The sequence below is a fragment of the Apteryx mantelli genome, chromosome 1 (genome assembly GCF_036417845.1).
Source record: "Apteryx mantelli isolate bAptMan1 chromosome 1, bAptMan1.hap1, whole genome shotgun sequence".
Taxonomy (NCBI): domain Eukaryota; kingdom Metazoa; phylum Chordata; class Aves; order Apterygiformes; family Apterygidae; genus Apteryx; species Apteryx mantelli.
In genome coordinates this window covers 134,685,416-134,696,333 of record NC_089978.1, presented here as the reverse complement: position 1 = coordinate 134,696,333, position 10,918 = coordinate 134,685,416, and the positions used below count along the sequence as shown (strand labels likewise).

The 10,918-nt window shown below is 48.1% G+C and overlaps 1 protein-coding gene across 1 annotated transcript; it reads left to right on the top strand.

Annotated features, from left to right (window-relative positions):
• The first annotated feature begins 150 nt into the window (after positions 1–150).
• NOP2 (NOP2 nucleolar protein) lies at positions 151–5,693 on the top strand. The gene is made up of 16 exons (XM_067302866.1): positions 151–336; positions 417–462; positions 536–594; positions 1,153–1,421; positions 1,723–1,766; positions 1,921–2,081; positions 2,816–3,015; positions 3,119–3,208; positions 3,294–3,381; positions 3,478–3,618; positions 3,809–3,948; positions 4,206–4,295; positions 4,593–4,715; positions 4,800–4,897; positions 4,997–5,127; positions 5,236–5,693. The coding sequence occupies exons 1-16, from the start codon at positions 231–233 to the stop codon at positions 5,487–5,489; spliced, it is 2,040 nt and encodes a 679-aa protein (XP_067158967.1). The 5' UTR covers positions 151–230; the 3' UTR covers positions 5,490–5,693.
• The last annotated feature ends 5,225 nt before the right edge of the window (positions 5,694–10,918 follow it).

Sequence of the window (10,918 nt, the reverse complement as noted above, 5' to 3'; positions counted from 1 at the left end):
AGGCCCCGCGACGAGGGGGCGGGGCCAGGTGCGCCGCCGTCACAGGCGCGGCCGGCGCTCAGCCACTCGGCGAGCAGTGGAAGCGGTGGCCAGCTGGTGGGTGGGTAGCCCGCCCAGTGGGAGGGCGGAGCGGCGGCTCGGCGCGTGCGCGGCCGGGGCCGGGTGGGGGCAGGGCCGCACGTGCTGCGGCGGCAGGGGAGTGCGGAGCCGGCTGCGCCGCCCGCGCCGTCATGGGGCGGAAGCTGGACCCTGCGCGGAAGGAGAAGCGCGGCCCCGGGCGCAAGGCCCGCAAGCAGCGCGGGGCCGAGGTGGAGCTGGCTCGCTTCCTGCCGCCAGGTGAGCCCGGCCCGGCCCTGCGGCGCCCGGGCAGCGCCGTCCCGGGGCCGCCGGCCTGATTGCGTCTTTCCCTCCTGCAGAGGCGGACCCCGGCCAGAGGAAGCTGTCCAGCCACGCGCGCAGGAGGTGAGAGTGGCGGCGGGGGGCGCGGGGCCAGCCGGGCGGGCACCGCTGACCGCCTCTTCCCCTCCCACTGCAGGTCTGCGAAGAGGCGGCGGGCGGCGGGCGAGGAACCGCGCGGGGGGCGGCAGCCCGGAGGTGAGTGCGGGGCCGGGCCGCGCTTCGTTGCTTCAAGCGGATCTTTTTCCTGACTTCCGCTGCCTGCTGCCCGAGATAGCGGGGAGAGCTTGTAGTAAAGGGTAAATCATTAAAAAGCCTCCCTTTTCCATGTGTTGGTCTCTCTCTGCCTTTTATTCTGCTCGCATCGAGGTTACTGTAAGCGCGTTGGGATGCTGAGGCTTTTAACCATGCTGCATTAAATCACGTGTATCTGAGTAAGCCCTCGCGGTGGGAAGAAGGGATAAACACAGATCTGAGAAATAAGGGTGCTGCCGCATGTTGGGGCAGGTGCTGTAAGGATTTAGTAGCTGTGTCTTTCTTCGGTAGTTCTAGTCAGATCTTTTTCAAGTTTGGTTGGGGGAGAGGGAAGAATACATCTTTATTTTTGCTTGAGAAAACCGATGTGGAGAGCAATCCCTGCTCTTAGACAAGCAGTTTGGGGCTAGGGTGGAAGAGTCCGTTTTGCATAACAAGTCAAAAAACAGAACAGCCGTTGTAGAGAATAATGCTTAACTTAACCACTTGTTTTGCCTGCAGTTAAAAAGCAGGTATCCCCATCGAAGGAGATACTACCCAAAAAGGTAGTAGCACAACCTCCTCATTGTCAGTCTGGCTTCAGTGATGGTAATTCAAAATGGCTGACTCCAGCCAAAGCTAAGAAAATCCAGTCTGAAGACAACAATGTGGAGTTGTCCAGCGATGGTGAGGAGGAAGAGGGCATCTGGGAGATGGAGGAGGAGGAGGAAGATGGGAGCAGCGAGGAGATGGTCGATGATTATGGTGCCTCATCCTCTGACGAAGAAGAGGTAGGAGCTTTTTGCCCTTGATTTTGCAGGAAAAAAATTGACTTTGCTGGCTGTAAGGACTCAGCAGGCTTGGTGGGGAAAGGGTAACCTTGCTGGAAGGCTGGATGGGGAGGTGGAGAAGAGCTTTATCATTCTTCCCTTTACAAGAACAACTTCAAGTTTAGCAACTAGTCCCAGCAGAACACTTAATGCCTTCATCTGTTGTCCTTTTTAAACAGAGCAGGTATATTTCACAGAGATGGCAGGGATTAAGGGGGCACCCGTTGATACTGTTTCATTAATCTTCTGTCTCTCTGTTTAGTTGCTGCCCATTGAAAAAGCTGCCCTGAAGCAGAAATCTGACAGGTGAGGATTTGAGAACATCACGGGTCAGCAGCGTCTTTCCTGGTTGAAGCAAGGAGCCTGGGTGTTCATTCATAACTACCATTTCTTGGATGATAGAAGAAGTATCTGAGAATCCTGCTCTTGTGTAAAAAGCTGTCTTTTTCTTTACACCTAGGGGAGGCTTTAGTGAAGACGACAGTGAAGAGGAAGAGGTGGCAGAAGAGGCAAGCAGGCAGAAAAAGGGGCAGAAGGAAGAAGAGGGAGCAGATCTGCAGCTCAACATGGATGTAGATGAGCAATTCAAATTGCCAACTGATGAACAGATTGAGAGGGAGAATATCCTTTTCATCTGTGGTATCTATAAGCTATTGTGGCTATGGCACTACAGAGCTTGAGTAAGACTATAGAGCTTCATTTGCACTTTATTATGAACGTTGTTTAGCAATATTTGTGCCTTACAAGCTGTTTTTAGTTGAATTGCCCTAACAGATAGTGGTAGTTCTGTGGTTCTGTGCTTCTGTACAGCACAGTCAGGGAACCTGTTATTCCCTGTTATGTGTTTGTCTAATGCATTCTTGGAGCCTCTGACCACAGCAATACCAGCATCCGGAGTGCTTGTTCTTGGGCTTTAGTGATTTTTCATCTCTCTCTCCCCTCCCCTAATCTAATTGCTTCTTATCTGTCTTCTTTACTCTCACTAGTTGCCTTTAGAGAACTTTTAGTCTTTTTTCTGTTACAAGTAAAGTTTTCAGTATTGAAAGGCTTTTTTCATGTCTCTTCTTCCCCCCCTTTTTCTGCTTTTCTAGACTGAGGTGTTTGAAAGAATTGAGTTTGGTTATTTTCCATGATTTGTGAACTTCCTTGTCTGGTTGCCATCCTTTGAATCCCCCTTCTGCCCAGCACCAGTGAAAGCGTAGAGCAAAGGCTAGTAGATGTGCATACTCCAACAAGGCCTTTCTTGTGCAGCTGCTGTATGTGGTGATTCAGGACTCTTGCATGACTGGCTGTGCTTGTGAAGAGCTTGCGTGTGAATTGCTTGGTTGTTCACAATTCCTTAACGGTCCTTCTACCTGCTGAGCCACCTGACCTGCACATCATTCACCAGCGCATCAAGGGCAACATGGAGGTGCTGCAGGATTTTGGGGTGAAGCGGGAGGAAGGACGCACACGACAGGAGTACCTTGCATTACTGCGCCGGGACATGGCTGCCTACTATTCCTACAGTGACTTCTTGCTGAAGAAGCTCATGGATGTCTTCCCACTCCCTGAGGTAGGATCCTGCTCAACCCATATCTTTGCTGACTGGTGAGAATTTGGCTGCCTCCCCAGAACTTCATTTTTACCTCAGGTTCTCTGGTCCTTCCTTCCTGCAGCTGATAAACTTTCTGGAAGCCAATGAGGTTCCCCGCCCTGTGACCATTCGCACCAACACACTCAAGACACGGCGACGGGATCTGGCACAGGTGAGCAGAAACTCCTGGCTGTCTCCTGCCCTGCTTGTCATGCAGGGTGTCTCGGAGGCCTTAGTCTCTTCTCTTTGTCTTACAGGCTTTAATTAACCGTGGTGTGAATCTTGACCCCTTGGGGAAGTGGTCAAAAACCGGACTTGTTATTTATGACTCCTCTGTACCTATTGGTGAGATCACCCTTTTTGTCACAGGGCTGAGCTGACCCTCGCTCAACTCCCATTCTTTCACATGTCGTCTTCTTTTGTTCTGCCTTCCCTGCCCAGGTGCGACCCCTGAGTATCTGGCTGGCCACTACATGCTGCAAGGAGCTTCCAGTCTTCTCCCTGTCATGGCTCTGGCTCCACAGGAGAATGAATGCATCCTGGATATGTGCTGTGCCCCAGGAGGCAAGACCAGCTACATAGGTACATCACTGGAGCCTTTGTGGGGTGACTTGGGAGGGATGCTCTGCAAAGTGATGCATTTCCACTGGTCCCTCTAGAAGAGGGGAACAGAATGGGACTGAATTCAGGGAAAGGAGGGGCATCACAGTCCCTATGGACAAAAGTGCAGGAGGTTTTCAGCCCCTTGCTGATGTATTTGGCCCTTTGGCAGCTCAGCTTATGAAGAACACAGGTATGATCTTGGCTAATGACAGCAGTGCTGAGCGGTTACGTAGCGTGGTGGGGAACTTGCATCGGCTGGGAGTCACCAATGCTGTAGTGAGTAACTGCGACGGACGCCAGTTCCCTAAGGTAAGTTCCTCCCTGCTCTGGGGTGGTCTTACTATGCTTACCTAGAGCTGTGCTGTACCTGTAGTAAAGTTGTGTTCCATGAAGTCATTTGTCACAGGATGGTGAGCCAAGTTGTAAGGGAGTGTGCTTGTTGTTTGGTGTGGAGAGGGGAGTGAGAGATCTTTCTTGCCTTCCCCGTCTTCTGGTTCCACTTCTAGTCTCAGTCTTGGTCTCAGTTCCTACCCGTGAACATAACTCCAATGTGTGTTTGCCTGCAGGTGCTGGGAGGGTTTGACCGTGTCTTGCTTGATGCTCCTTGTAGTGGAACAGGTGTTATTTCCAAAGATCCTGCTGTCAAAACCAATAAGGTGAGTGAGTATGGGGACATAAGATGAGGCCTCATATGTGGTTCATGAGAGGAAAGATTTTCTGGGCAGTTTCACTCTTGAGAGACTTTCTGTAATGGCAAAACTGATTTTCCAACTCTTTATTTTGTGTGTTGCACTGGAGCTTGCTTTTCTGGGGTTAGTTCTGCAGAAGACCCCGAAATCTTGATGTTGTATCGTATGTACTTGCTCTCTTGTCATCCCTTCATCCGCTATAGGGTACGAAGCCTGGGGTGCTTCCTTGTGCCTCTGTCATCTTAACCTCTCTGTTTGTTTCAGGATGAGAAAGATATCCTGCGCTGTGCTCACCTGCAGAAGGAGCTGATTCTCAGTGCTATTGATTCAGTCAACGCTGCCTCAGAGACAGGGGGCTACATCGTCTACTGTACTTGCTCCATCACAGTAAGTCCCCTCCACGCTCTGCTATGAACATCTCCTGCTCAGGGTACCAGCAAGCCTTGGATCCTAATGCTTAATCTCTGGCAGGTGGAGGAGAATGAGTGGGTTGTGGATTATGCCCTGAAGAAACGCAATGTTCGTTTGGTGGCCACAGGCCTGGACTTTGGCAAGGAAGGTTTCACCAGGTGTGTGCCAGGCCACAAGCTGCATGGGCAACTCTATTCCTTGGTGGCCAGGTTTCAGCAGAGGTATTATAGTATTTCTCACCCCATTTCTTCCTCCAGATTCAAGGAATGTCACTTCCACCCCTCTCTCAAGTCTACACGGCGTTTCTATCCCCACACTCACAATATGGATGGGTTCTTCATTGCCAAGTTCAAGAAATTCTCCAATGCCATTCCCAAGGCACAAAAAGGTGACATAATACTAGCGTTGCTGAGCTGCCTGGGCCTGCTGTCACAGGCTGCTTCCCCTGCGGAAGCCATATCGGTTCCTCCTATGGCACCTTTCTCTCTTCTTTCAGGTGAAGAACCTGCTGTGGAAGCAGCAAGTCCATTGCCTGTCCCTGATACCATCATGGAGCTTCAGTCAAAAAAGAAGAAACTTGAGGGATCAAAAGTTGCCAAAGGGCAGAAGAAGCCACAGTCTGCTTTGAAAAAGAGACATTCTTTGCAGGCACAGCGCAGACCTGTGAAGGCTGGCCAGCCTTCTCCCCAGGTGTTGCGTGCTCGAGTCCCTACCAGGAAGAAGCGTAGAGTGAACCAGAATGAACAGTGAGAGGAAATGCTTTTCCAGGTGTGGTCCCCTCCTTGGAGCGTAAAGGTGGGGAGCTGCCCTGCTATGCGCATACCATCTTGTCTTTCCTGCTCTGTGCAGATAATCACCGCAGTAGTGAGCGCATAGGACAGCTACTGCTCAGTGTACTCCTTTCCTTCCTCTGCAACAAGGACTGGCACTGACCTATTAAAAGTCTTACTCAAATCTTGTCCTTTTCCTTTGAGTGTTGAAGACAGGATTCTGCCATGTCCACTTAACTTCTGTGCCACAGAAATCCCTTCCACTCTCCTCTAATGTTCTCGCATTTTCAGCGTCTGTTCTCACTGCTGTTGTTCTGCAACATGGAGGTGTGTGAGGAAGCAGTGGGAGCTGAAATCCTAGCTGCTTGGAAGATGGTGGTGGCACGTGGTGCCTGTGTCAGCAGAGGGCTTCAGGCAGGACTGGAGCTCCTACTCCTAGGCCAGTGCTCCTGTGGTCATCCCTAATTCTGTCATCACTGTGTCCTGTTCCAGTTCATCCTTGTGCTTATCTCTAGCAGTCTCTTGGTTCTTGGCCTTCTGGACTGCAGTAGGGATCGATGCTGGTCCTGGTGCTACACAGTCAGGTTCTGTGTCTTTGCCTTTTTGTCCACCTTCTAGATGTGGTTGCTTCTCCTTGAGACATAACAAGCAGTGGCATGGCTTGTTGCTATTTAAACGTCAGCCCAGGTCCCTTTCCCTTGTCAGTGTAAGTTGGTGGTGTTTTTTGGGGGGGGGGAGTTCTGTTGTCTGTGCAATGAATAACTCTTTTCTGAGAGACACTTTACTAATAAACTTTCTACCACGAATGCTCTCCAGCCTCCATTCTACCACAGTATGCGTGGAGTTAGATGTGTAACAGACCTGAGGCCTAATTCTTGTTTCTTGTAATTGTCTTGCTATCTCACTTCATGTGATGTAGTGCCTTGATTTCCCCCACCCCCCTGCCCGCCCTCCCCTTGCCAAGCTTTGGGTTCATGGGAAAACTTTATGTGCTAGAACAATCTTCTGTGATTGGTATAAAGGGTAACTGAATGCAGTGGAATATAGGATCTAGGGGATTCTTCCTGTCCTGCACTGCTAGATGTGAAGCTGCTGCTTTTCCCTGTTACCAAGTTCAGCAAGGAGTGAGACTGAGTGAATTTCAATGATACACACAAACCTGCACGCACATAGTATATACACAGCCAGCCACAGGCAAACTAACAAACAAGAAACAAGTGTCAATAGGGGCCCATGGAAACACAAACAGCACTCAAAACATGAATGGCAAAAATGGCATAATTGTGTTCTACTCACTCTTTTATCGCACTTAAAGATTACTAGTGGATCTTGTGTATGAGCCCATACATGTGTGTACATATACTTTCACAGATCTCTCTGGTAGCTGGTCATCAGACCTGTGGTCTGTTTGGTATCTGCCTCTCAAACCTCTTGTCCTACTTACTGGTGGCCCAGTTTGAAGTCTGCCAGCAGATTACAAATGCACATAAAAATCCAGAGAAAATGGTTAGAAATAGAGTTTAATAAGAAGATGGGACAGACTGGTGATCAGGTGCAGGGCTCAGCCAGACAGGCATACTAAGCAGCAGCCAGCTTAAAGGTGTTGGGCCCTTATTTCTTCCTGCTTTGTTTTCCCATGTTCATTCCTCCCTATCTAACTTGATGCTTCCCTTTCCCCACCTTTGAACCTTCCCCTAAACATCCCATAATAAGTTTTGCTCCTATGATCCTTCTTAAAACATTGCGTAATAAGCTTTGCACAGTCCCACAATTCACCTCAGCCATCCCATAAGAAGCTTGTAAGACCCATGGTAATCTTTATCAGTTACAAGGTTTTTGGTTGACCCTCTTCAGGGTTACACTTGAGTGGTTCCTGTAGCGGCCCATCTATCAGTGTCTTAGGAGTTCTGGTCTCTGTTACTTTCTCTGTTGTCTTCTGTTTGTTAGGGTTTGTGTGTCTGTATGTTTAACTTATTACCTCTCTGTTTCTCGTCTTTGTCTTTTTATGTTGAACAGCTGTTAACCAGATATCCTTACAGTTAGAAATTACTTTTCCTCATGCTTCACAGAGAATTAGCACAGGAAGGACCCTTTGAATCAATCTGTCTCACTTCAGGCTTGTGTGGCAATTTCTCTGGAGTGCCTCATATATAGGGCCTGAGAGAGGTTTTTCCAGGGTCTTTAAAAAAAAAAAAAAAAAGAAGAAGAAATGCTAGGCACTACAAGGAAAGGGAATTATTGAGCAAAAAATGGAGAGAATTATTACATCCCTATATAAAATAATAGTGCATGCACATATTTGGTACTGCAGTTGTAGTGTCATTCATCTGAAAAAGGACTGTAAAACTGTAAAATATTCAGAGGAGGACAGGTATGTCCTAAGTTATGGAATGGTTTCTGTGAGAGGAACAAGAGTCTAAGCCTCTTTAAGTTTGGAAAAGAGACCATGGAGAAAGGAGAAGTGATATAGTGGTCTGTAAAACTCTGAGTGACATGGAAAAGATGAACTGGGAACAATTGCTTATTGTTGTCTCATACAAAAACTAGGAGTCGGACTAGTAAACACTGTTGGCTCAGGAAATAAGCCATGAATTGCTAGAGATTGGAAGAGTGTTCTGAGGAGATATTGCTACTCACTTGCCCTGTTTGTATACCCCTCATTTCCTCATCCTGTATTGGAAAAAGATTATTGGACTTAGCTAGACTTTTGATCTGACCCAGTATAGCAGCTCTTGTGTCCCTGAGGAGATGATCCTACGGCAGTGTCTGCCTCTTAATACTTGCAGGTGATTCCTGAGCTCTACTTAGTATCTCATTTCCCCCAGCGGGGTCCTAGCTGCACGTGGTATGTGTGTGTGTGGCAACAACAGGTTCCAGGTAGACTAAGCCCTGCCTCCGCTCATCAAGTGCCATTTCTTTTCCAGTTGTATCAGGTGTCCCCAGAGGTAGTGAATTATACGATTTTAGCTTAAACCTCAAAGTTAGAGTTACATTGCAACCTTCAGGCTACAGGGTGACTTGTGTCTAGAAGGACGTTTGCCTCTGTCCTTTCAGGAGTGATGCTATCCTGTCACACTTTGCTGCTGCTGTGTTTTGAGGTTCCTGCACTAGTAGTAGTCTCTTGGCTTGATAACTGGTTTATCTTGATAACCCCCATGACAGGAATGGAAAGATCTTGGTCAGGATCCCAATGTAATAGTTTGACTTCTAGAGGGTCTCCAAATTATGTCAATCCCTTCTGAAAGGTGGGAACAAATGCTGCTTAGACCATGTACCATTACCATGTAATTAAGACTTCTCCCTCCTATCAGGCGTCATTCCTCTTACCTTCCTTGCTTTCAAGCCTTTCATTATAGGTAGGGAAAGACAGGAAACTTTCAGCTTTCTCAGGTGGTCCATTCCCATTTTGATCTTTATTTCAGCCATTACGGTTACCACTGCTCAAATAGATAATGCTGAGCACAGTGTTGAAATACTGTTATTGGACTTCAGAGGAGTACTTTGGATTCAGCAACTAGGCATGAAGGGTGTGCATTTGTCTTTGAATTCTGGTTTGAGGCTGTCTGTAGGCAGTGCCATAACTGGTCACACTAGACTTGTGTTTGTAGGTGACTTGTTATACTGGGAATCTTTTGTTAATTGAAAGCTGAGATTTTTGGAAAGCATGACTACCAGATAATCTTTTAGTACCTTCCTTTAATATCTGAATGCTGCTGATCACATGACTTGCAAAAGCAAGAGTTGAAAACAGAGTTGAGGAGTAAAATTGTTGTCATAGATTAAAAGCTAGTTGAGAGAAATAGAAGTAATGTGTCATGATATCTATTCAATATGCATAAATGTAAGGGGTAAGCAGTTTTGTAATAAATTGCCACATGCTGTCAAGTTATTTAGACTAAACAAGACCAGAAAGGCATGAAACAAATTTGGTAGATGGAAGAGAGGAGCTTCTGTGTTGATAACTGCCAGTATGGTGGGAGAAACAGTTGATGTATCATGCATTTTGTAACTAAATTAACACTAAATTAAATTAAATGGGGATTCTCCAAACCCTTTCCTCTAAATGCAGGGGAATTAGTCAACCAGAGAAGCCTTATAAGGGTAGAATTAAGATTGCTAGTTGGTAGCTCCTACCTTCCAGACGCTGGGATGCTGCCAGCTCGCATCTAGGAAGGAGAGAGAACGCACTGCATTACCACATCCTTGACTTGACAGAGAGAAGAAACCGGAGACTTCTGGGGAAGAGGCTAGAGGCAGTAATGGAAACATAATGGAAACAGAAGAGAATCTAGCAGTAGTTTAGGTCCATCACTAATTCCCGTGATGTCATATACAGTAATGTCTGTTCCACATTGGGTAGGCAGACTTACTGGGTCAGACACATCCCTTTGCCTGTGCAGTGCTGGCCTGGGTTTGGACTTGTACCTCTTTGGGAACAAGAAGCACTGTGGAGATGCAGTGAGGCATACTGAATAACTCTGCATGTAACCAGGTGGGGCCCAGCAGTGCCATTGCTGAACCTAATAAACTCATGGCAGGAGCTATTGCAGGGTCTGGAGCAGTGTCATAGGTTTTGGTGAATCATGAAGGGAAGGTGAGGAGGAAGAGCTGTTGTGCTGGGGTGAGGCTGAGGCCAGGGCCTCATGGAGGAGCACTGCCTTCCCCTGGGGCAGCAGGGTTATCTCTAGGCTCTTGGCTTCCTCCGGATTAACTAGAAGAGGTTGTCCCATTGCCCCAGTCATCATCTGTGTAAGGAGGAATCCTTTATCCCAGCAACTGAGGAAAAGAAAGCTAGAAAAAAGGAGGCTCCATACTGCCCCTGTCTTTTCCAGGAGATGTTAGGGGTATTAAGGGGAAGAGGCCTTTGAAGGTCTCTTGTCCAGCTTCCTGCTCTAAGTAGGACTATTCCAGCACTAGATCATATCACTGTGGCTATGTCTAGCTGAGCTCTGAGAGTCTCCAGGGATGGAAATCCTGCCACCTCCCTGGACACCCATTCCAGTGCTTCACCATCCTCTTGGTGAAAAAGCTTTTCCTGATAGGTGGCAATGCCTTTCTCTGCTGGCATTTCATTAATCAGCTCCACTTGACACATTTCCCCAGCAGTGCAGAAGAAGGCCAGACAGAGCTTATGAAAGTGCTTGCTCCACAGTTTGTGTTGCCACTCTTGCCTTTACTCACTGGCTGGCTGCATGTAGCAGCAGATCGTCCTGCCTGGCACAGTTTGGTGGTGTGTGAAAGGAGCAAACTGCATATGGGCTGACAGGTAGTTTTACCCAAGGGGAGTAAAATTTGGAGTATTTGAGAGAAGGAGAAAGCTGGCAGAAGACCTATACGCAGGCAGGGCATGGGGTGTATTCAGTGGTGGTGTTAGTGGGCTCACGGGTCTCCTGCTGTTACACTAACAGA

What these genes read in the sequence shown, in the direction of transcription:
- NOP2 (XM_067302866.1), top strand. Translation starts at nt 231, where the DNA reads ATGGGGCGGAAGCTGGACCCTGCGCGGAAGGAGAAGCGCGGCCCCGGG. An exon ending in CGGGGGGCGGCAGCCCGGAG is followed by an intron (nt 595 to 1,152) that starts GTGAGTGCGGGG and finishes TTTTGCCTGCAG; the next exon opens with TTAAAAAGCAGGTATCCCCA. An exon ending in CATTCCCAAGGCACAAAAAG is followed by an intron (nt 5,128 to 5,235) that starts GTGACATAATAC and finishes CTCTTCTTTCAG; the next exon opens with GTGAAGAACCTGCTGTGGAA.